Genomic DNA, 26,550 nt, shown 5'->3' with positions numbered 1-26,550 from the left:
AGTAATTGTATTAGAAAGAAGAAAAATTCTTTTTATGAGAGATCCATTGCGTTCCTGACTTGGTGAACCAAAATTTTTTTTTTTTTTTTTTTTTTTTTTTTTTGTGAACGCCAAACTTGTTCCTTGTTGAGAGATTAATGTTGCACCAAGCATTTGTCACAATTGATACTCTCATCATAAATTCTAATTCAAAAATTCCTAGAAATAGTAACAATGCATGCTTCACCTCTGCATGATTTTTGATTGTCTTTTCTCTTTTCTGAGCAAGAGTTGATATTTCTTATAATTGACATGTATGCAGACACCAAACTTAATGTTTGGTCATATACTTCATCTCAGTGACTAAGTATATGATCTCAAAGTGCTTGAAAGGTTAACTTTTGTGTGCTGTCAAGCACACCAAACTTAGAAGTCTGACATACGTTTCAAAACAATGCATGCATCTGTCAAGTATGTTCAAAATCATGCTGAGGTGATCAAGATTTATTGAATTTAAAAGCAAGCAGGAATCTTAAATCATGGGTTGCCTCCCATGAAGCGCTCTTTTAGTGTCACTAGCTTGACATTGAACCCCTTCTTTTATGGTGGTTGATGACTGTAGTGCCTTAGCCTGTCTCCTCTGACTGTGAACTTCTTCTTTGTCCCTTGGTGCTCAATTTCCACATGCTCAAGAGAGAGTACTTGGTTAACAGTGTAGTGATCCTCAGTTCCCAGCTGTTGATATGTTAGTTGCACCTTGTCACCTTTGGAGAGTCCTTCGGTTGGGATCTTTTTATTCTTCCACCCTTTGTGAGCTTTCTTCTTGTTTTTCTTCCTTTTTCTTGTCGACCTTTCTTCCTTAATAGCAGCTTTGGTGGCGGTACCTTCCTTCTTGTTTATTATCCTGGTTCCATTTTGAATTTCTTCTTCTCCCTGCACATGCTCATTCTTCTGTTCCCTAGTGTTGTTGGTTGTTTCCCCTGGGAACCAGTCACTGACTATCTTGTCCCTTTCTTCACTGATTTGTGGTTCTGGAAACACTTTCAGGGTTATGCTGTCCTCATGCATCCTGAGAGTTAGTTCTCCCTGCTCTATATCTATGATGGCTCTAGCAGTGGCCAAAAATGGTCTTCCTAAGATGATTGAACTGTTTTCTTCTCCTTCAGTGTCCAGTATTACAAAGTCCGCAGGAAAAATGAACTTATCAATCTTAACTAAAAGGTTTTCAATCACTCCCTTGGGATATACTATTGACTGATCCACCAATTCTAAGGATATCTGTATTGGTTTCACTTTCTCTATGCCAAGCTTTTTCACTAAGGATGATGGAATTAAATTTATGCTTGCTCCTAAGTCACACATCCCCTTGTTGATAAATAGACTTCCAATTGTGCAAGGTAGGAAGAAACTTCCAGGGTCTTCCAGCTTGGGAGGAAGTCCTTTTCTGATGAGTGCACTGCACTCTTCAGTGAGAAGTACAGTCTCCTTTTCTTGCCAACTCCTCTTCTTATTGATGAGCTCTTTCAAGAACTTTGCATACAGAGGCATTTGTTCCAATGCTTCAGCCAAAGGGATATTGATCTCCAACTTCTTGAAGACTTCAAGAAATTTTGGGAAGTGTTGGTCCTTAGTCTCTTTGCTGAATCTTTGAGGATATGGCAGTGGAGGTATGGAGTTCATGTCCTGTCTTTGTTCCTTGGTTGGCTCCCCCATTGCTTCCTTCCCTTTTCTTGATTGTTGTGGCCGGTCTTCTTTTTCTTTGAGCTCCTCTGAGGCTTGCTTGCTTGCTGTCACTTTTTCATCATTGGCCCTCTCTTCCTTGTCTTGTTTCTCGTCACTTTCCTTTGGTTTCTTGACTGCTTCTTCATTTCTCACCAGGGTCTTGCCATTCCTTAGCTGTATTGCCTTGCACTCCTCTTTTGGATTAGGAATAGTGTCACTAGGTAGTGAGCTTGATGGCCTTTCAGTGGTTATCTTTTTGGAGAGTTGACCAATTTGCCTTTCCATATTCTTTAGGGAGGCTTCCTGGTTCCTTGTGGTCATCTCTTGGTTCTTCATCAGTTTTTCCATTAGGAGCTCCAGGTTGGTAATTCTCTGAGAATCTTGTGAAATGAGTTGAGTGTGGGGTGTTAATGGTTGAGGGTAAGTGTTTTGGTTAGAGGTTTGGTTTTGGGATGGGTACTGGTTAGAGTTGGGGTAGGTATTTTGTGGTTTTCTGTATGTGTTTTGGTTAGAGGCCTGGTTGTTGTAGTTTGTGTTTTTCCAATTGTTTTGGGTGGAGTTTCTTTGCCATGGCTGCTGAGGTTGACTGTGGTTATCTCCCCACCTAAGGTTGGGATGATTCTTCCAAGAGGGGTTGTAGGTATCACCATATACTTCATTTGGTCCAAAATTTTGGTTGTGCATGTACTGGACTTGCTCTTGCTGTTGCTCCTCTTGAGTTTCTTCATTTTGCTCCCAAGTGGTTGATGGTTGGCTTGTGTTGACTGCTGCAACTTGGAGATTATCAATCCTCTTGGTCATTTGCTCAAATTGTTGTTGAATTTGATGCTGCATCATTTTGTTTTGAGCTAAGATTGAATCCACTCCGTCCAACTCCATTACTCCTCTTCTTTGTGATGGTTGGCGTTGTCTTTGATGAGCAAAGAAGTATTGGTTGTTAGCCACCATGTCAATGAGATTTTGGGCTTCCTCTGCAGTTTTCATTAGTTGCAACGATCCTCCAGCTGAATGGTCAAGTGATTCTTGAGCCTTTAGAGTGAGTCCTTCATAGAAGTTCTGTAGCTTGTCCCACTCAGTGAACATTTCTGGTGGACATTTCCTCAGCAGAGCCTTGTATCTCTCCCATGCTTCATACAGATTTTCAGCATCCAATTGTGTGAATGTTTGCACCTCAGTTTTCAGCCTGATGACTCTTTGGGGTGGATAGAATTTGGCTAGAAATTTAGTTATCAAGTCATCCCAACTAGTGATGCTTCCTTGGGGAAAAGTTTCAAGCCATTGTGCGGCCTTGTCCCTTAATGAGAACGGGAACAGCAGAAGCTTGTAAGTTTCAGGATTCACACCATTGGACTTGACAGTGTCACAAATCCTTAAGAAGGTAGATAGATGTTGGTTTGGATCCTCCAATGGTCCTCCTCCAAATGAGCAGTTGTTCTGGACCAATGTGATGAGTTGTGGCTTCAGTTCAAAGTTATTTGCATTGACATTAGGGGTGAGAATGCTGCTTCCACAATGTCTAGCATTTGCAAAAGTATAGGAAGCCAATACTCTCCTCTGTTGTGGTGGATTATTAACTCCTTCTCCTGGATTGGATGTATCTCCTTCCATCTCGTGGAATTCTTCGTCTGATTCTTCTTCACCAACAATACTTTTCCCTCTTTCAGCTCTTCTCAATCTCCTTAGAATTCTTTGATCAACTCCAGATAAAACATGAACAACTCTCCCTGTACCTGACATACAAACAACATAACAGGGAACACAACCAGTGATACTTCAATCTATTGCTAGAATGAAGTTTTAGTTAGCTTAAGCAAAAATTCAAACAGTTAGTGTGTTAGTCAAAGACTTAAAGAATAGAAGGGAACAAGTGCTTGATCTAGATTACCACCTCACTTAATCATTGTCAACCTATTTCAATCCCCGGCAACGGCGCCAAAAACTTGATGAGTTATTTTGGTGAAAAATAAATTTCCACCAAAACACACAAATCTAACCGGCAAGTGTACCGGGTCGCATCAAGTAATAATAACTCACATGAGTGAGGTCGATCCCACAGGGATTGAAGGATTGAGCAATTTTAGTTTAGTGGTTGATTTAGTCAAGCGAATCAAGTATTGGTTGAGTGTTTGTGATTAACAGAAACTAAATTACTTTGAATGTAAAAGGGAAAGGGAAAATTGCAACAAACTAAAGAGCAGGAAAATAAAGAAACTGAATCTTAAAGAGCATGTAAAATAAAGTGCAGAATCTTAACTTGCAAGGAATATAAATGACTGAAGCTTAAAGTGCAAGAAATGTAAATTGCTTGAATTGTAAAAGGGATTGGGGTGTGGACTTGCAGGAATTAAACAAGAAACAAGTAAATGGCATTAAACATAAAAGAGAAAATTGAAGTGCAGTGAAGTAGATCTTAACAGAAAAGTAAAATGACTTGAGAATTTAAAGAACTAGAAAGCAGTGCTTAAATTGCAGCAAATTAAAAGGGGTTGAGATCTCAGGAGTGGAAGAGACTAGATAACAAGTCTAGATCTCAAATCCTTCCTTGATCCAACAAGAGCAATTGCAAAAGAAGTAAAGAAAAGTAAATTGCAGAAGCAAAGTAGATGAAGAAGCAGTAAACAGAAATTCAAATTCAATTATGCAGAAAGAAAATAAACAAGGGATCTCAAGGTGAGATTGAAACAGAATTTCTTCAATTCTCCACCAAAGATCCAAAGCAAGAAAATTAAAGAGTGTTCAAGCAAGAACCAAGAAGAAGAGAGATCAATTCTCCTTCCAAGTTCTCTGAAATCTAAACTCAAAAACAAAAGCTCAAAAATGAAAAATGAAAGTTCAAAGAAAAATTCAAAATAAAAATTCAGCTCCCTAATTACATCAAACTAACTCCTATTTATACACTTTCTATTCTTGGATATTGGAATTTGGATGGGCTTTTGATTTGGTGAAGATTTGAATTAAATTGGACTTTTGGTTGAATTTTCAGCCCATGGGTAATATGCTTCCAGGGGAGTGCTCAGCTCACAAAGTGAGCTGAGCTTTGACACTTAGTGTGGGGAAGCATTAATAGCGTGCTGCTGTCTTGGGGTGCATCAGGGGAGAGCTCAGCTCACTTTGTGAGCTGAGCATTGGTGCCTTAGTGCCAATTTGTTGTGCTGCCCCTTGGACCGTGTCATGCGCTCCACTCCTTTCCTGGCCGTGTCAAGATGTGCCCCCATGCATCAAGAAGTAGCGCTCAGCTCACTTTGTGAGCTGAGCTTTGGTGTATCCAAGGAAGGGTCCTTGGTTCGAAACCCATGGGAAGCATGCGCTACCCCTTTTCTTGGTTGCCTTGCTTCCTTGCTTCCTCAAGGTGTGGGGTTCGAAGCTTGGGGAGTGCATTTGGCCAATTTTGGCTTATTTTCCATGAGAGTAGCGCCTCCACCCTTTCCCTTTGGTCATGGGTTCAAGTCTTGGAGCATGCATTTGGAAATCATTTTTCTTGAATTTCTCCTCTAGCGCTCTCGATAATGCTCACTTTGTGAGCTGAGCTTGGTTCCTCATTTCCTTATTTCTTGGCCTTGTGTTGTGCTCAGCTCACAAAGTGAGCTGAGCTTTGTGCCTTGGTCCCTTGGAAGTGAGTGTAGCGCTCTCTTAGTGCTTGGTGCTCTTGGAATGGGTTCCATGGTTTGTTGCACTACACTTTCTCCTTTGATGGCCACACTTTCTATTCCTTGAACCACGCTTCTTAGGTCACGCTTTTCTTCTTTTCTTCTTTTCTTCACCTACAATTAATCAAAACAACCAATCAAAGTATCACCAAATTCACAAGGTTTACAAATCATAAAACTGCAATTAAATTTGACCTAAACCTCATGATTTAGCATCAATTATATGGTGGTTGTTTGATTCAAAGAAGTTATGCATTTTCATTCCAAATTGCTTTCTTAGGATGCAAGAAAGTGCATAAAACCAAATGAAAATAAAGAAAAAGACTATTAAAAAGGGTATATGATGACTTGTCATCATACACCTAGACACTTGACTTTTTTTTACTACACTTGTTCACCCATTAAGAATAAATTAATTTTAAAATTTTTTATTTTTTATTTTTTAGATATTGTTAGAATTTTTTATTCTTGTACTATTAGAAAAAAACTTTATTTTTTTAGTTTAAAATTAAAAAAATAATAAATTTATAGATCTGATGTTTACCAGATATTGTTGGACATTATTTTATTTTTCTAATTTACATAAAAAAATTCAAAAATAAAAAATTTAGTTTTTTAAAATTTTTAAATTTTTTAAATTTTTTTATTTTTTATTCACCGGATAATGCTACACCTGGACACTTGACTTTTTTTTGTTGCACTTGTTCACAAATTAAGAATAAATTAATTTTAAAATTTTTCAATTATTTTGTTTTTTTGTATATTGTTAGAGTTTTTTATTTTTCTACTATTAGAAAAAAATTATTTTTTTGTTTAAAAAGTAAAAAAGAAAATAATAAATTTACAAATTTGTTGTTTACTAGATATTGCTGGACTTTATTTTACTTTTATATTATAAAAAAATAATTTAATCATATAATTTAAAAATTAAAAAATAAAAAATTTAGTTTATAAAATTTTAAATTTTTTAATAATATTTTTTACTTTTTATTCACCGAAAAATGCTACACCTGGACAGTTGACTTTTTTTGCTACACCTGTTCACAAATTAAGAATAAATTACTTTAAAAAAATTTAAAATTTTTCAATTTTTCTATTTTTTGTATATTGTTGGAATTTTTTTTCTTCTATTATTAGAAAAGAACTTATTTTTTATTTTAAAAATTAAAAAATAATAAATTTACAGATCTGTTATTTACTAGATATTGCTAGACTTTATTTTATTTTTCTAATTTAAATAAAAAAATTTAATCTCATAGTATAAAAATTCAAAAATAAAAAATTTAGTTATTAAAATTTTTTATTTTTTTCAAAATATTTTTTATTCACCGGATAATGGTACACCTAGACACTTAACTTTTTTTTACTACACCTGTTCACCCATTAAGAATAAATTAATTTTAAAATTTTTTATTTTTTATTTTTTAGATATTTTTAGAATTTTTTCTTTTTGTACTATTAGAAAAAATTTTATTTTTTTAGTTTAAAATTAAAAAAAGTAATAAATTTATAGATCTGATGTTTACTAGATATTGTTGGACATTATTTTATTTTTCTAATTTAGATAAAAAAATTCAAAAATAAAAAATTTAGTTTTTTAAATTTTTAAAATTTTTTATTTTTTATTCACCGGATAATGCTACACCTGGACACTTGACTTTTTTTTGTTGCACTTGTTCACAAATTAAGAATAAATTAATTTTAAAATTTTTCAATTATTTTGTTTTTTTGTATATTGTTAGAGTTTTTTATTTTTCTACTATTAGAAAAAATTTATTTTTTTGTTTAAAAAGTAAAAAAGAAAATAATAAATTTTCAAATTTGTTGTTTACTAGATATTGCTGGACTTTATTTTACTTTTATAATATAAAAAAATAATTTAATCATATAATTTAAAAATTCAAAAATAAAAAATTTAGTTTATAAAAATTTTAAATTTTTTAATAATATTTTTTACTTTTTATTCACCGAAAAATGCTACACCCGGACAATTGACTTTTTTTGCTACACCTATTCACAAATTAAGAATAAATTACTTTAAAAAATTTAACATTTTTCAATTTTTCTATTTTTTGTATATTGTTGGAATTTTTTTCTTCTATTATTAGAAAAGAACTTATTTTTTATTTTAAAAATTAAAAAATAATAAATTTACAGATCTGTTATTTACTAGATATTGTTATACTTTATTTTTTTTTTCTAATTTAAATAAAAAAAATTTAATCTCATAATATAAAAATTCAAAAATAAAAAATTTAGTTATTAAAATTTTTTATTTTTTTCAAAATATTTTTTATTCACCGGATAATGGTACACCCAAACACTTGACTTTTTTTTACTACACTTGTTTACCCATTAAGAATAAATTACTTTAAAAAATTTTTAATTTTTCAATTTTTCTATTTTTTGTATATTGTTGGAATTTGTTTTCTTCTATTATTAGAAAAGAACTTATTTTTTATTTTAAAAATTAAAAAATAATAAATTTACAGATCTGTTATTTACTAGATATTGCTAGACTTTATTTTATTTTTCTAATTTAAATAAAAAAATTTAATCTCATAATATAAAAATTCAAAAATAAAAAATTTAGTTATTAAAATTTTTTATTTTTTTCAAAATATTTTTTATTCACCGGATAATGGTACACCTAGACACTTGACTTTTTTTTACTACACTTGTTCACCCATTAAGAATAAATTAATTTTAAAATTTTTTATTTTTTATTTTTTAGATATTGTTAGAATTTTTTATTCTTGTACTATTAGAAAAAAACTTTATTTTTTTAGTTTAAAATTAAAAAAAAATAATAAATTTATAGATCTGATGTTTACAAGATATTGTTGGACATTATTTTATTTTTCTAATTTAGATAAAAAAATTCAAAAATAAAAAATTTAGTTTTTTAAAATTTTTAAATTTTTTAAATTTTTTTATTTTTTATTCACCGGATAATGCTACACCTGGACACTTGACTTTTTTTTGTTGCACTTGTTCACAAATTAAGAATAAATTAATTTTAAAATTTTTCAATTATTTTGTTTTTTTGTATATTGTTAGAGTTTTTTATTTTTCTACTATTAGAAAAAAATTATTTTTTGTTTAAAAAGTAAAAAAGAAAATAATAAATTTACAAATTTGTTGTTTACTAGATATTGCTGGACTTTATTTTACTTTTATATTATAAAAAAATAATTTAATCATATAATTTAAAAATTAAAAAATAAAAAATTTAGTTTATAAAATTTTAAATTTTTTAATAATATTTTTTACTTTTTATTCACCGAAAAATGCTACACCTGGACAGTTGACTTTTTTTGCTACACCTGTTCACAAATTAAGAATAAATTACTTAAAAAAAATTTAAAATTTTTCAATTTTTCTATTTTTTGTATATTGTTGGAATTTTTTTTCTTCTATTATTAGAAAAGAACTTATTTTTTATTTTAAAAATTAAAAAATAATAAATTTACAGATCTGTTATTTACTAGATATTGCTAGACTTTATTTTATTTTTCTAATTTAAATAAAAAAATTTAATCTCATAATATAAAAATTCAAAAATAAAAAATTTAGTTATTAAAATTTTTTATTTTTTTCAAAATATTTTTTATTCACCGGATAATGGTACACCTAGACACTTAACTTTTTTTTACTACACCTGTTCACCCATTAAGAATAAATTAATTTTAAAATTTTTTATTTTTTATTTTTTAGATATTTTTAGAATTTTTTCTTTTTGTACTATTAGAAAAAAATTTATTTTTTTAGTTTAAACTTAAAAAAAGTAATAAATTTATAGATCTGATGTTTACTAGATATTGTTGGACATTATTTTATTTTTCTAATTTAGATAAAAAAATTCAAAAATAAAAAATTTAGTTTTTTAAATTTTTAAAATTTTTTATTTTTTATTCACCGGATAATGCTACACCTGGACACTTGACTTTTTTTTGTTGCACTTGTTCACAAATTAAGAATAAATTAATTTTAAAATTTTTCAATTATTTTGTTTTTTTGTATATTGTTAGAGTTTTTTATTTTTCTACTATTAGAAAAAATTTATTTTTTTGTTTAAAAAGTAAAAAATAAATTTACAAATTTGTTGTTTACTAGATATTGCTGGACTTTATTTTACTTTTATAATATAAAAAAATAATTTAATTATATAATTTAAAAATTCAAAAATAAAAAATTTATTTTATAAAAATTTTAAATTTTTTAATAATATTTTTTACTTTTATTCACCGAAAAATGCTACACCCGGACAGTTGACTTTTTTTGCTACACCTGTTCACAAATTAAGAATAAATTACTTTAAAAATTTAAAATTTTTCAATTTTTCTATATTTCTATATTTTTTGAATTTTTTTCTTCTATTATTAGAAAAGAACTTATTTTATTATTTTAAAAATTAAAAGATAATAAATTTACAGATTTGTTATTTACTAGATATTGCTAGACTTTATTTTATTTTTCTAATTTAAATAAAAAAATTTAATTTCATAATATAAAAATTCAAAAATAAAATAGTTTAGTTTTTTAAAATTTTTAAAATTTTTAAAATTTTTAAATTCTTTTTTATTTTTTATTCACCAGATAATATGCTACACCGGACACTTAACTTTTTTTGGTTGCACTTGTACACAAATTAAGAATAAATTAATTTTAAAATTTTTCAATTATTTTGTTTTTTTGTATATTGTTAGAATTTTTATTTTTCTACTATTAGAAAAAAATTAATTTTTTTGTTTAAAAAGTAAAAAAGAAAATAATAAATTTACAAATTTGTTGTTTACTAGATATTGCTGGACCTTATTTTACTTTTATAACATAAAAAAATAATTAATCATATAATTTAAAAATTTAAAAATAAAAAATTTATTTTATAAAAATTTTAAATTTTTTAATAATATTTTTTACTTTTTATTCACCGAAAAATGCTACACCCGGACAGTTGACTTTTTTTGCTACACCTGTTCACAAATTAAGAATAAATTAATTTAAAAAATTTAAAATTTTTCAATTTTTCTATTTTTTGTATATTGTTGGAATTTTTTTCTTCTACTATTAGAAAAGAACTTATTTTTATTTTAAAAATTAAAAAATAATAAATTTACAGATCTGTTATTTACTAGATATTGCTAGACTTTATTTTATTTTTCTAATTTAAATAAAAAAAATTTAATCTCATAATATAAAAATTCAAAAATAAAAAATTTAGTTATTAAAATTTTTAATTTTTTTCAAAATATTTTTTATTTACCGGATAATGGTACACCCAGACACTTGACTTTTTTTTACTACACTTGGTCACCCATTAAGAATAAATTAATTTTAAAATTTTTCAATTTTTTATTTTTTAGATATTGTTAGAATTTTTTCTTTTTGTACTATTAGAAAAAAAGTTATTTTTTTAGTTTAAAATTAAAAAAAATTATAAATTTATAGATCTGATGTTTACTATATATTGTTGGACATTATTTTATTTTTCTAATTTAGATAAAAAAATTTAATCTTATAATTTAAAAATTCAAAAATAAAAAATTCAGTTTTTGAAAATTTTTAAGTTTTTAAAATTTTTTTTATTTTTTATTCACCGGATAATGCTACACCTGGACACTTGACTTTTTTTGGTTGCACTTGATGTGCGGAAAACGATCCGACACAAAACTCACCGGCAAGTGCACCGGGTCGCATCAAGTAATAATAACTCACGGGAGTGAGGTCGATCCCACAGGGATTGAAGGATTGAGCAATTTTGGTTTAGTGGTTGATTTAGTCAAGCGAATCAAGATTTGGTTGAGAGATTTGTGATTTGCAGAATTTAAATTACATGGAAAGTAAAGGGAATTGGTAATTTGCATGAAATTAAAGAGAACTGAAATTTAAAGTGCTGAATCTTAAAGAGCAAGAAATTAAATAGTAGAAACTTAGAACGCAAGAAATGTAAATTGCAGAATCTTAGAGTGCAAGAAATGTAAATGGCTTGAATTGTAAAGGGAATTGGGAATTGGATTTGCAGAAATTAAACAAGGAAAAGTGAAATTCAACACACAGAAGAGTGGAAGATGCCTTGGGTTGAATCAGATCTAAAACAGGAATATAAAAGAGCTTGAAAAGCAGTAAACAGAGAAATTGAAAATGGAAATCCAGATCTCAGGACTCAAGAGACTAGATAACCAAGTCTAGATCTCAATGCCTTCCTAGATCCAACAAGAGCAATTGCAAAGGAAATGTAAATTTCAGAGAAAGTAGAAGAAGAAGCAATTAACAGAAACTGAAATTTAATTGTGCAGTAAGTAAATAGAGAGATCTCAGGATGAGATTGAAACAGAATTTCTTCAATTCTCCAACCGAAAATCCAAGCAAATGTAATTGAAATTGAAAGTAAGAAAACTAAGAGGAAGGGAATTCAATTCTCCTTCCCCGAAACTTAGAAACTCAAAATCACTCAACACCAAAAGCTCTCCGAAAACTCTCTATGAAAACTAAAGGAAAAGCTCTCCCAAAAACTTAAATCCTAAGCTATTTATACACTTTCTTCAAATGGTCTTCAAGCCTTGAATTGGGCCTTTGCTCTTGATGGAATTGGGTTGATAGAGGCCTTGGTTGATTGCTCTTGGAGTTGGAGAGAGAACCGAAGTGAACCGGGTTGGGAATTATAAAAGCTTGAGTAAAAGTTTGAGTAAAAGTTTGAGGCAAACTTTTACTCAAACTTTTTACATCAGCTGCCCCATTCTTGCTGCTACCAATGTTTGAGCTAAAGTTTGGGGTCAAACTTTTGCTCAAACGTTGGCCCCCTTATGCACACTCATGGCGCCAACGTTTGCCAAAAAGTTTGAGGCAAACGTTGGTGCAAACTTTTTGTCTCCAGGGTGTGTTGCTGATGGCGCCAACGTTTGCCAAAAAGTTTGAGGCAAACGTTGGCGCAAACTTTTTCTCTCCAGGGTGTTGATTTGTGATGCCAACGTTTGCCAAAAAGTTTGAGGCAAACGTTGGCTCAAGCTTTTTGTTCCCTGGTGTGTTTTCACTTATCCGAAAGTTTGAGCTAAAGTTTGAGGCAAACTTTTGCTCAAACTTTTTGTTCTCTCTTGCTCCTAGCCATTCCTTCTTGCTTCAACCTTTCTCCAAGCTTTCTTCACCTATCATCAATCAACCAAACACATCAAAGCTATGCTCAAAATCATGAGTTTGTCATTCTTTCATAATATATGGCAATTATAGCATAAATCCTCATGAAATTGCATTAATTCATCTATGGTTGATTAAATCAAAGGAAACATGGAAATCTACCCAATTGGCTTGCTTATGGCTCAAGAAAGTGCATAAATCAATTGAAAACAAAAGAAAAAGGCTAGTGAAACTAGGCTAAGATGACTTGTCATCACAACACCAAACTTAAAGCTTGCTTGTCCCCAAGCAAGAAATGAATTATGTTCAAAGGTTCTTGTAATTAAGACGGATTGAAGAACAACTTGTAAAGTCCTGTGAGTGAGGTGATTAAGTGACAGTGGGGTGAACTCTAAATTATATGCTCATGCAAGGGCTTCAGTGCTGACTAGTCCCCACATATTGGAAGTCTTAGGTCTTAGGATTTTCATCTAAATGGTATCATGGAGGTCTCTTTATATGTAATCACCTTGAAGCAGCTTATGGTTTCTTTGCTTTGGCCTTGACTCTAAGTGTCATGTCTCAAAGCGGCTCTTTAGATAAGCTTTCAATCAATACTCCTAAACCAGTTGGTTTTAAGGTATTAGGTGTTAAAGCACCCCTAAGGATTTACTTGCTCAAGCCTCTTTTTTTGACACAGTTCGACCACAAGCATTTACTAGGATAACAACTCTTTGAGTTTTTGTTTCTTCTTTCTTTTCTGCCTAGTAATTGATGCTCAGAGCCTTGGGCCATGTTCTTTTTGTTCTTGTATTTTCTTTATTTTCTTTTGTTTTGTTTGCTGCTTCTTGGATCAATAAATTTTTGAGAATCTCCATAATACTTCTTTGAACTTCATGTCCTGCCTATGAGCTCCCATGCAAGTTTTCATAAGCATGCAGCCTCAATACATTATCATACAACTAGAACCGCCACTTCTCCTAATCTTTTGCTTGCCTCAAATTTGTTTAATTCCTCAATCCTTCTTTTCAAAGAACATTTCATGTGATGCATTTTTGAAGTATTGAGTGCAAACAAGTGTGAAAAGTGTAGTGTTGTGAATAATCAAGCATCTTAATTATTGAATTACAGAAAAACTATACTATGCAGACAAGCAGGGGTATTATATCACTTTCAATCATAGCAGTATCTGATATAAAACAATCACTGAACAATACAACCTTTTGGAATCTGCTTGCTGTCCTCCTCCTCATCATCCTCATTGCTGGGTTTAGCATTCCTCTTTCATTTCTTTGGGTGATGATGCTTAATCCTTCCAAAAGCTTGTATGACACTCTGCAATGATATTGAAAGTTGCTTGTTCCCAAAGCACTTGAAAAATGGTTAGCATGCATGATTTATTTGTGGGCTTTTGAACTTACTTTGGTGTGGGAACACCAAACTTAGTACCTTGCCAATGGTCCTTGTGCATCAGATTAACCATGTGTAAAACTCTTTTTCTTTTTTAAAAGTGACAAAACTGGAAACTTAGGAAACGGCAGCATAGTTAACCAGTTTATCTAAATGCTTGAAGCTAGCATTATGCAGAAAGTGAGAATGTGTTTTATGATGGGATTTTGGTGGAATACCAAACTTGGAATCCTTCATTCTTCCTTATATTGTTTTGGTGTGCAACACCAAACTTAGCTTCTTGCAATATAGATAAAACTAATTAACCTTTTTATTAAAATAGCTTATGAAAAGAAAACTACCTCAGGTTGGGTTGCCTCCCAACAAGCGCTCTTTTATTGTCATTAGCTTGACATCCTTCATCCTCTGATCATGGAAGTTGAGGCTTTTGTTGCCTTTGGTTTCCTCCTAAGTGAGGTTTTGCTTTGTGATGCTCATCCTGGATGAGTGATTCTTTTCCTTCAGCCCTCTTCTCACCCATTTCTGCGAAGTTCTTAGCCAGTTGCTGCATTTGCCTCTCAATTCTTCTGAGTGAGGTTTTCTGGTTCTATGTTATCTCCTCTTGGTGCTCCATCATTCTCTCTATTAAGATCTCCAAATTGGTGATCTTATAAAAGTGTTGTGAAATTTGTTGGTTGTGAGGTATCTGGGGTTGGAGGGGTGGGTAGTGTGGTGGTATGTAGTGATTGTTGTTGGTATGGTGGTGCTTTTGCAGGTTCGGGAAGTTGGGGTTGTTGTAGTTGAAGTCCCTTTGTTCCTGATGCTGAGATTCCCTCATTCTTAGATAAGAATGTGGCTTCCATGGTGGAAATTGTGCATTCACTGTGGCAGAATGTAGAAAATCAATTTGTCTAGCTATTGACTCCAATTGTTGCTGAGTTTGCTGGTATAGCTGTTTGTTTTGATTCATGATTGCCCTCACTCCTTCAAGATTTATTACTTCCTTTTCTGAAATTGCATTCCGTGATGTCTCAAATGAGTGTTGGTTATTGGCTCTTTTGTCTTTGAACTCTGCAGTTCCTTGGATGGTTGCTGTTGCGTTGAGTAGGCCATCTGAGAAGTAATCCACCGCTCTTTTTGTTTCTGGGGTTAATCCTTCATAGAACGCTTGGAAACCCACTTTGTCACTTGCTTTCTTGTATCTTTCCCATGCTTTGAACAATGGTTCTTCCTCTCCTTGTATGAAAGGATGTATTCCCTCTTTCATCTTGATGTTTTGTTAGGATGAGGAGAATTTGGCTAGAAACTTGGCAACCAAATCATCCCAACTAGTGATACTTCCTTGGGGAAAGGTTTCAAGCCATTATGCCGCTTCATCCTTTAGTGAGAAAGGAAATAACAAGAGCTTATAGGTATCATGATTTATACTATCGAGATTGACAGCACCACAAGTCCTCAGAAAAAGGGATAGGTGCTGTTTAGGATCCTCCAATAGATTTCCACCATAGGAACAATTGTTCTTGATTAGTGTAATGAGTTGCGGCTTCATGTTGTGGTGTTCTTCTTTCTCAGAAACTCCTTCTTCAATGATATCCTTCCCTCTGGCCTCTCTTCTTTCCTGTGACATATAAATCAACAAACGGAACACACAGTGGTATTCTTCATCTGATTCTTCCTCTTCAGCAACATTTTTTTCTCTTGCTTCTCTTCTTAGCCTTCGGAGGATTCTTTCGTCAGTTTCATGAAAGGTAGGGATCTCTCTTCTTGTATCTGACACCAAAGCATAAAAATCACAACACCAGAAAGCAAAAACACTTCAATCCATGGCTGAAGTGAAATGTTAATTGGCTTAAGCAAAAATTCAAACAGTTAGTGTGTTAGTCAAAAACAGAAAAATAAAAAGTGCTTGATCTAGATCTTCACTTCACATAATCATTGTCAATCTAATCAATCCCCGGCAACGGCGCCAAAACTTGATGAGATATTTTGGTGAAAAATAAATTTCTCCCAAAACACACAAATCTAACCGGCAAGTGTACCGGGTCGCATCAAGTAATAATAACTCACATGAGTGAGGTCGATCCCACAGGGATTGAAGGATTGAGCAATTTTAGTTTAGTGGTTGATTTAGTCAAGCGAATCAAGATTTGGTTGAGTTGTTTGCAATTGGCAGAAACTAAATTGCTTGAAATGTAAAGGGGAAGGGGAAATTGCAGTAAATTAAAGAACAGGAAAGTAAATGTGCTGAATCTTAAAGTGCAAGTAATATAAATTGCAGAAACTTAGATTGCAAGAAATGTAAATAACTGAAGCTTAAAGTGCAAGAAATGTAAATTGCTTAAATGATAAAAGGAATTGGGAATTGGGATTGCAGAATTTAAACAAGCAAAAGTAAATTGCATCAAACAGCAAAGCAGAAGATAAATTGAATTAGACTGGATCTCAAACAGAAACGTAAAAATGCTTTGAGAATTGTAAAGACAGAAAGGTAGTGCTTAAATTGCAGCAATGTAAAAGAGGTTGAAGATCTCAGGGTGGAAGAGACTAGATAACAAGTCTAGATCTCAAATCCTTCCTTGATCCAACAAGAACAATTGCAAAAGAAGTAAAGAAAAGTAAATTGCAGAAGTGTAGAAGAAGACGCAGTAAATAGCAAATGAAATTCAATTATGCAGAAGAGGTAAACAAGAGATCTCAAGGTGAGATTGAAACAGAAGTTCTTCAATTCTTCACCCAAGATCCAAAGCAAGAAAAATAAAAGAGTGCTCAAGCAAGAACCAAGAAGAAGAGAGATCAATTCCCCTTCTCAATTCTCCCAGAAAATTCAAAGTAAAAGCTCAAAAATAAAAATGACAATTAAAAGGAAAAATTCAAAGTAAAAAGTAGCTCCCCTATTTACATCAAACTAACTCCTATTTATACACTTTCTATTCTTGGATTTTAGAATTTGGGTGGGCTTTTGATTTGGTGAAGAAATGAATTAAATTGGATTTTTAATCCAATTCCTAGCCCAATTTGCACCTCCAGGGGAAAGCTCAGTTGGAAAATCCAACTTAGCTTTCAAGCATGCTCTATCCGTGTCAAGTGTGGTGTGCAAGCCTTCCTTGGTGTGCCAAAGTGTGAAAGTTCAATGCTCAGTTGGAAAAACCAACTGAGCTTTCCTTGTGTTGAGCTTTGTTGTGCCAATTTGGTGCTGCCCGTGTCATGATGCGCATGGTTTCCTTCTTGGTGCGCCAAAATGTGGGGAAGGATGGGAGAAGCAATGCTAAGTTGGAATTTCCAACTTAGCTTCCCTTGTAGCGCCTTTGCTTGTGGCCTCAAGGTCCCAGGTTCAACACTTGGTGGAGGAAGTGGAGGAAATCTTTGGAGCTAATTTCCTTGGATGAGTGGGCACTCCTCCTTAAGTTTCCAAGAATACCCAAGTTCGAAACTTGGAGGAAGCAATAAAGCTATTTTCCTTGTATTTCCTTGCAAGCTTGGTGGCACTCCTTCCTTATGTTTCAAAGAATACCCAAGTTCAAGTCCTGGAGGAAGCATTCTAGCTATTTATTCTCAAATTCCCTTGCAAGGAGTAGCGTGTGGTTCCAAGTTCGAACCATGGAGGATGAATTTTGGCTATTTCTTCTTGAATTCTTTTGTGAGGAACGTTCCTTGCCTTCTCCTTGGTCCTTGGTTCGAATCTTGGTGGCTTCACTCATGGAATTTCATCTTGAATTAATTTGAAGAGGTCCCCGATAAAGTTAACTTAGTTAACTTAGCTTTGCACCCATTCCTTGCTTTCTTTAGTGCTAAGTTAACTATTTTAACTTAGCTTTGTAGCTTCCTTCTCCTTCCATCCCTTGTGAAGCTCAGTTAGCTTTTTCAACTTAGCTTTCCTTTCTTCCTCAATGTGGTTATGCTTTTCCTTCCCTTTGGACACGCTTCTTGCTTCCTTGAGCACATTTCTTATGCCACGCTTTTCTTCTTTTCTTCTTTCTTCACCTTCAAGTAATCAAAACAACCAATCAAAGTATCACCAAATTCACAAGGTTTATAAATCATTAAAATTCAATTAAATTTGGCTTCAACCTCATGATTTAGCATCAATTACATGGTGGTTGTTTGATTCAAAGAAGTCATGCATTTTCATTCCAAATCACTTACTTAGAGTGCAAGAAAGTGCATAAAACCTACTAAAATCAAAGAAAAGTGCTAGTGAAACTAGGCTAAGATGACATGTCATCACATACAAGCAAAACACAAGAGTCACACAATACCAGAAAAGCAATAACACTTCAATCCATGGCTGAAGTGAAATATTAGTTAGCTTAGGCAAAAATTCAAACAGTTAGCGTGTTAGTCAAAAGTTAAAGAAACAGAAAAGAAAAAGTGCTTGATCTAGATCTCCACTTCACTTAATCATTGTCAATCTAATCAATCCCCAGCAACGGCGCCAAAAACTTGATGTGCGGAAAACGATCCGACATAAAACTCACCGGCAAGTGCACCGGGTCGCATCAAGTAATAATAACTCACGGGAGTGAGGTCGATCCCACAGGGATTGAAGGATTGAGAAATTTTGGTTTAGTGGTTGATTTAGTCAAGCGAATCAAGATTTGGTTGAGAGATTTGTGATTTGCAGAATTTAAATTACATGGAAAGTAAAGGGAATTGGTAATTTGCATGAAATTAAAGAGAACTGAAATTTAAAGTGCTGAATCTTAAAGAGCAAGAAATTAAATAGCAGAAACTTAGAACGCAAGAAATGTAAATTACAGAATCTTAGAGTGCAAGAAATGTAAATGGCTTGAATTGTAAAGGGAATTGGGAATTGGATTTGCAGAAATTAAACAAGGAAAAGTGAAATTCAACACACAGAAGAGTGGAAGATGCCTTGGGTTGAATCGGATCTAAAACAGGAATATAAAAGAGCTTGAAAAGCAGTAAACAGAGAAATTGAAAATGGAAATCCAGATCTCAGGACTCAAGAGACTAGATAACCAAGTCTAGATCTCAATGCCTTCCTAGATCCAACAAGAGCAATTGCAAAGGAAATGTAAATTTCAGAGAAAGTAGAAGAAGAAGCAATTAACAGAAACTGAAATTTAATTGTGCAGTAAGTAAACAGAGAGATCTCAGGATGAGATTGAAACAGAATTTCTTCAATTCTCCAACCCAAGATCCAAGCAAATGTAATTGAAATTGAAAGCAAGAAAACTAAGAGGAAGGGAATTCAATTCTCCTTCCCCGAAACTTAGAAACTCAAAATCACTCAACACCAAAGCTCTCCGAAAACTCTCTATGAAAACTAAAGGAAAAGCTCTCCCAAAAACTTAAATCCTAAGCTATTTATAAACTTTCTTCAAATGGTCTTCAAGCCTTGAATTGGGCATTTGCTCTTGATGGAATTGGGTTGATAGAGGCCTTGGTTGATTGCTCTTGGAGTTGGAGAGAGAACCGAAGTGAACCGGGTTGGGAATTATAAAAGCTTGAGTAAAAGTTTGAGTAAAAGTTTGAGGCAAACTTTTACTCAAACTTTTTACATCAGCTGCCCCATTCTTGCTGCTAGCAACGTTTGAGCTAAAGTTTGGGGTCAAACTTTTGCTCAAACGTTGGCCCCCTTATGCACACTCATGGCGCCAACGTTTGCCAAAAAGTTTGAGGCAAACGTTGGCGCAAACTTTTTGTCTCCAGGGTGTGTTGCTGATGGCGCCAACGTTTGCCAAAAAGTTTGAGGCAAACGTTGGCGCAAACTTTTTCTCTCCAGGGTGTTGATTTGTGATGCCAACGTTTGCCAAAAAGTTTGAGGCAAACGTTGGCTCAAGCTTTTTGTTCCCTGGTGTGTTTTCACTTATCCGAAAGTTTGAGCTAAAGTTTGAGGCAAACTTTTGCTCAAACTTTTTGTTCTCTCTTGCTCCTAGCCATTCCTTCTTGCTTCAACCTTTCTCCAAGCTTTCTTCACCTATCATCAATCAACTAAACACATCAAAGCTATGCTCAAAATCATGAGTTTGTCATTCTTTCATAATATATGGCAATTATAGCATAAATCCTCATGAAATTGCATTAATTCATCTATGGTTGATTAAATCAAAGGAAACATGGAAATCTACCCAATTGGCTTGCTTATGGCTCAAGAAAGTGCATAAATCAATTGAAAACAAAAGAAAAAGGCTAGTGAAACTAGGCTAAGATGACTTTTATTCACCAGATAATGCTACACCTGGACACTTGACTTTTTTTGGTTGCACCTGTACACAAATTAAGAACAAATTAATTTTAAAATTTTTCTATTATTTTGTTTTTTTTGTATATTGTTAGAATTTTTTATTTTTCTACTATTAGAAAAAAATTAATTTTTTTGTTTAAAAAGTAAAAAAGAAAATAATAAATTTACAAATTTGTTGTTTACTAGATATTGCTGGACTTTATTTTACTTTTATAATATAAAAAAATAATTTAATCATATAATTTAAAAATTCAAAAATAAAAAATTTAGTTTATAAAAATTTTAAATTTTTTAATAATATTTTTTACTTTTTATTCACCGAAAAATGCTACACCCGGACAGTTGACTTTTTTTGCTACACCTGTTCACAAATTAAGAATAAATTACTTTAAAAAAATTAAAATTTTTCAATTTTTCTATTTTTTGTATATTGTTTGAATTTTTTTCTTCTATTATTAGAAAAGAACTTATTTTCTATTTTAAAAATTAAAAAATAATAAATTTATAGATCTGTTATTTACTAGATATTGCTAGACTTTATTTTATTTTTCTAATTTAAATAAAAAAATTTAATCACATAATATAAAAATTTAAAAATAAAAAATTTAGTTATTAAAATTTTTAATTTTTTTCAAAATATTTTTTATTCACCGGATAATGGTACACCCAGACACTTGACTTTTTTTTACTACACTAGTTCATCCATTAAGAATAAATTAATTTTAAAATTTTTTATTTTTTATTTTTTAGATATTTTTAGAATTTTTTCTTTTTGTACTATTAGAAAAATATTTATTTTTTTAGTTTAAAATTAAAAAAATAGTAAATTTATAGATCTGATGTTTACTAGATATTGTTGGACATTATTTTATTTTTCTAATTTAGATAAAAAAATTCAAAAATAAAAAATTTAGTTTTTTAAAATTTTTAAATTTTTTAAATTTTTTTATTTTTTATTCACCGGATAATGCTACACCTGGACACTTGACTTTTTTTGGTTGCACTTGTTCACAAATTAAGAATAAATTAATTTTAAAATTTTTCAATTATTTTGTTTTTTTGTATATTGTTAGAATTTTTTATTTTTCTACTATTAGAAAAAAAATTATTTTTTTGGTTTAAAAAGTAAAAAAGAAAATAATAAATTTACAAATTTGTTGTTTACTAGATATTGCTGTACTTTATTTTACTTTTATAATATAAAAAAATAATTTAATCATATAATTTAAAAATTCAAAAATAAAATATTTAGTTTATAAAAATTTTAAATTTTTTAATAATATTTTTTACTTTTTATTTACCGAAAAATGCTACACCCGGACAGTTGACTTTTTTTGCTACACCTGTTCACAAATTAAGAATAAATTACTTTAAAAAATTTAAAATTTTTCAATTTTTCTATTTTTTGTATATTGTTTGAATTTTTTTCTTCTATTATTAGAAAAGAACTTATTTTCTATTTTAAAAATTAAAAAATAATAAATTTACAGATCTATTATTTACTAGATATTGCTAGACTTTATTTTATTTTTCTAATTTAAATAAAAAAATTTAATCTCATAATATAAAAATTCAAAAATAAAAAATTTAGTTATTAAAATTTTTTATTTTTTCAAAATATTTTTTATTCACCGGATAATGGTATACCCAGACACTTGACTTTTTTTTACTACACTTGTTCATCCATTAAGAATAAATTAATTTTAAAATTTTTTATTTTTTATTTTTTAGATATTGTTAGAATTTTTTCTTTTTGTACTATTAGAAAAAAATTTATTTTTATAGTTTAAAATTAAAAAAATAATAAATTTATAGATCTGATGTTTACTAGATATTGTTGGACATTATTTTATTTTTCTAATTTAGATAAAAAAATTCAAAAATAAAAAATTTAGTTTTTTAAAATTTTTAAATTTTTTAAATTTTTTTATTTTTTATTCACCGGATAATGCTACACCTGGACACTTGACTTTTTTTGGTTGCATTTGTTCACAAATTAAGAATAAATTAATTTTAAAATTTTTCAATTATTTTGTTTTTTTGTATATTGTTAGAATTTTTTATTTTTCTACTATTAGAAAAAAATTATTTTTTTGGTTTAAAAAGTAAAAAAGAAAATAATAAATTTACAAATTTGTTGTTTACTAGATATTGCTGGACTTTATTTTACTTTTATAATATAAAAAAATAATTTAATCATATAATTTAAAAATTCAAAAATAAAAAATTTAGTTTATAAAAATTTTAAATTTTTTAATAATATTTTTTACTTTTTATTCACCGAAAAATGCTACACCCGGAAGTTGACTTTTTTTGCTACACCTGTTCACAAATTAAGAATAAATTACTTTAAAAAATTTAAAATTTTTCAATTTTTCTATTTTTTGCATATTGTTGGAATTTTTTTCTTCTATTATTAGAAAAGAACTTATTTTTATTTTAAAAATTAAAAAATAATAAATTTACAGATCTGTTATTTACTAGATATTGCTAGACTTTATTTTATTTTTCTAATTTAAATAAAAAAATTTAATCTCATAATATAAAAATTCAAAAATAAAAAATTTAGTTATTAAAATTTTTAATTTTTTTCAAAATATTTTTTATTTACCGGATAATGGTACACCCAGACACTTGACTTTTTTTTACTACACTTGGTCACCCATTAAGAATAAATTAATTTTAAAAGTTTTCAATTTTTTATTTTTTAGATATTGTTAGAATTTTTTCTTTTTGTACTATTAGAAAAAAATTTATTTTTTTAGTTTAAAATTAAAAAAAAATATTAAATTTATAGATCTGATGTTTACTAGATATTGTTGGACATTATTTTATTTTTCTAATTTAGATAAAAAAATTTAATCTTATAATTTAAAAATTCAAAAATAAAAATTCAGTTTTTGAAAATTTTTAAATCTTTTAAATTTTTTTTATTTTTTATTCACCGGATAATGCTACACCTGGACACTTGACTTTTTTTGGTTGCACTTGTTCACAAATTAAGAATAAATTAATTTTAAAATTTTTCAATTATTTTGTTTTTTTGTATATTGTTAGAATTTTTTATTTTTCTACTATTAGAAAAAATTATTTTTTTGTTTAAAAAGTAAAAAAGAAAATAATAAATTTACAAATTTGTTGTTTACTAGATATTGTTGGACTTTTTTTTACTTTTATAATATAAAAAAATAATTTAATCATATAATTTAAAAATTCAAAAATAAAAAATTTATTTTATAAAAATTTTAAATTTTTTAATAATATTTTTTACTTTTTATTCACCGAAAAATGCTACACCCGGACAGTTGACTTTTTTTGCTACACCTGTTCACAAATTAAGAATAAATTACTTTAAAAAATTTAAAATTTTTCAATTTTTCTATTTTTTGTATATTGTTTGAATTTTTTTCTTCTATTATTAGAAAAGAACTTATTTTCTATTTTAAAAATTAAAAAATAATAAATTTACAGATCTGTTATTTACTAGATATTGCTAGACTTTATTTTATTTTTCTAATTTAAATAAAAAAATTTAATCTCATAATATAAAAATTCAAAAATAAAAAATTTAGTTATTAAAATTTTTAATTTTTTTCAAAATATTTTTTATTCACCGGATAATGGTACACCCAGACACTTGACTTTTTTTTTACTACACTTGTTCATCCATTAAGAATAAATTAATTTTAAAATTTTTTTATTTTTTATTTTTTAGATATTGTTAGAATTTTTTCTTTTTGTACTATTAGAAAAAAATTTATTTTTTTAGTTTAAAATTAAAAAAATAATAAATTTATAGATCTGATGTTTACTAGATATTGTTGGACATTATTTTATTTTCTAATTTAGATAAAAAAATTCAAAAATAAAAAATTTAGTTTTTTAAAATTTTTAAATTTTTTAAATTTTTTTATTTTTTATTCACCGGATAATGCTACACCTGGACACTTGACTTTTTTTGGTTGCACTTGTTCACAAATTAAGAATAAATTAATTTTAAAATTTTTCAATTATTTTGTTTTTTTGTATATTGTTAGAATTTTTTATTTTTCTACTATTAGAAAAAAATTATTTTTTTGGTTTAAAAAGTAAAAAAGAAAATAATAAATTTACAAATTTGTTGTTTACTAGATATTGCTGTACTTTATTTTACTTTTATAATATAAAAAAATAATTTAATCATATAATTTAAAAATTCAAAATACACCCGGACAGTTGACTTTTTTTGCTACACCTGTTCACAAATTAAGAATAAATTACTTTAAAAAATTTAAAATTTTTCAATTTTTCTATTTTTTGCATATTGTTGGAATTTTTTTCTTCTATTATTAGAAAAGAACTTATTTTTATTTTAAAAATTAAAAAATAATAAATTTACAGATCTGTTATTTACTAGATATTGCTAGACTTTATTTTATTTTTCTAATTAAAATAAAAAAATTTAATCTCATAATATAAAAATTCAAAAATAAAAAATTTAGTTATTAAAATTTTTAATTTTTTTCAAAATATTTTTTATTTACCAGATAATGGTACACCCAGACACTTGACTTTTTTTTACTACACTTGGTCACCCATTAAGAATAAATTAATTTTAAAAGTTTTCAATTTTTTATTTTTTAGATATTGTTAGAATTTTTTCTTTTTGTACTATTAGAAAAAAATTTATTTTTTTAGTTTAAAATTAAAAAAATAATAAATTTATAGATCTGATATTTACTAGATATTGTTGGACATTATTTTATTTTTCTAATTTAGATAAAAAAATTTAATCTTATAATTTAAAAATTCAAAAATAAAAATTCAGTTTTTGAAAATTTTTAAATTTTTTAAATTTTTTTTTATTTTTTATTCACCGAATAATGCTACACCTGGACACTTGACTTTTTTGGTTGCACTTGTTCACAAATTAAGAATAAATTAATTTTAAAATTTTTCAATTAATTTGTTTTTTTGTATATTGTTAGAATTTTTTATTTTTCTACTATTAGAAAAAATTATTTTTTTGTTTAAAAAGTAAAAAAGAAAATAATAAATTTACAAATTTGTTGTTTACTAGATATTGCTGGACTTTTTTTTACTTTTATAATATAAAAAAATAATTTAATCATATAATTTAAAAATTCAAAAAAAAAATTTAGTTTATAAAAATTTTAAATTTTTTAATAATATTTTTTACATTTTATTCACCGAAAAATGCTACACCCGGACAGTTGACTTTTTTTGCTACACCTGTTCACAAATTAAGAATAAATTACTTTAAAAAATTTAAAATTTTTCAATTTTTCTAATTTTTGTATATTGTTGGAATTTTTTTCTTCTATTATTAGAAAAGAACTTATTTTTTTATTTTAAAAATTAAAAAATAATAAATTTACAGATCTGTTATTTGCTTGATATTGCTAGACTTTATTTTATTTTTCTAATTTAAATAAAAAAATTTAATTTCATAATACAAAAATTCAAAAATAAAAAAGTTTAGTTTTTTAAAATTTTTAAAATTTTTAAAATTTTTAAATTTTTTAAATTCTTTTTTATTTTTTATTCACCAGATAATGCTACACCTGGACACTTAACTTTTTTTGGTTGCACTTGTACACAAATTAAGAATAAATTAATTTTAAAATTTTTCAATTATTTTGTTTTTTTGTATATTGTTAGAATTTTTATTTTTCTACTATTAGAAAAAATTAATTTTTTTGTTTAAAAGTAAAAAAGAAAATAATAAATTTACAAATTTGTTGTTTACTAGATATTGCTGGACTTTATTTTACTTTTATAATATAAAAAAATAATTTAATCATATAATTTAAAAATTCAAAAATAAAAAATTTAGTTTATAAAAATTTTAAATTTTTTAATAATATTTTTTTCTTTTTATTCACCGAAAAATGCTACACCCAAACAGTTGACTTTTTTTGCTACACCTGTTCAAAAATTAAGAATAAATTACTTTAAAAAATTTAAAATTTTTCAATTTTTCTAATTTTTGTATATTGTTGGAATTTTTTTCTTCTATTATTAGAAAAGAACTTATTTTTTTATTTTAAAAATTAAAAAATAATAAATTTACAGATCTGTTATTTACTTGATATTGCTAGACTTTATTTTATTTTTCTAATTTAAATAAAAAAATTTAATCTCATAATATGAAATAAATTTAGTTATTAAAATTTTTTATTTTTTTCAAAATATTTTTTATTCATCGGATAATGGTACACCCAGACACTTGACTTTTTTTTACTACACTTGTTCACCCATTAAGAATAAATTAATTTTAAAAATTTTCAATTTTTTATTTTTTAGATATTGTTAGAATTTTTCTTTTTGTACTATTAGAAAAAAATTTATTTTTTGTTTAAAATTAAAAAAATAATAAATTTATAGATATGATGTTTACTAGATATTGTTGGACATTATTTTATTTTTCTAATTTAGATAAAAAAATTTAATCTTATTATTTAAAAATTGAAAAATAAAAAATTTAATTTT

General features: G+C 28.3%; 1 protein-coding gene across 1 annotated transcript; it reads right to left on the bottom strand.

Moving 5' to 3' along the window:
- Positions 1–579: 579 nt before the first annotated feature.
- Positions 580–2,784, bottom strand: LOC148571145 (uncharacterized). Its single transcript, XM_088507911.1, has one exon. The coding sequence runs from the start codon at positions 2,782–2,784 to the stop codon at positions 580–582; it is 2,205 nt and encodes a 734-aa protein (XP_088364037.1).
- Positions 2,785–26,550: the final 23,766 nt, after the last annotated feature.

This window comes from Arachis ipaensis, chromosome B3 (genome assembly GCF_059453495.1).
Source record: "Arachis ipaensis isolate K30076 ecotype BB chromosome B3, ASM5945349v1, whole genome shotgun sequence".
Lineage (NCBI taxonomy): Eukaryota > Viridiplantae > Streptophyta > Magnoliopsida > Fabales > Fabaceae > Arachis > Arachis ipaensis.
This window is presented reverse-complemented; position numbering and strand designations above follow the sequence as displayed.

What these genes read in the sequence shown, in the direction of transcription:
- LOC148571145 (XM_088507911.1), bottom strand. Translation starts at nt 2,784, where the DNA reads ATGTTCACTGAGTGGGACAAGCTACAGAACTTCTATGAAGGACTCACT.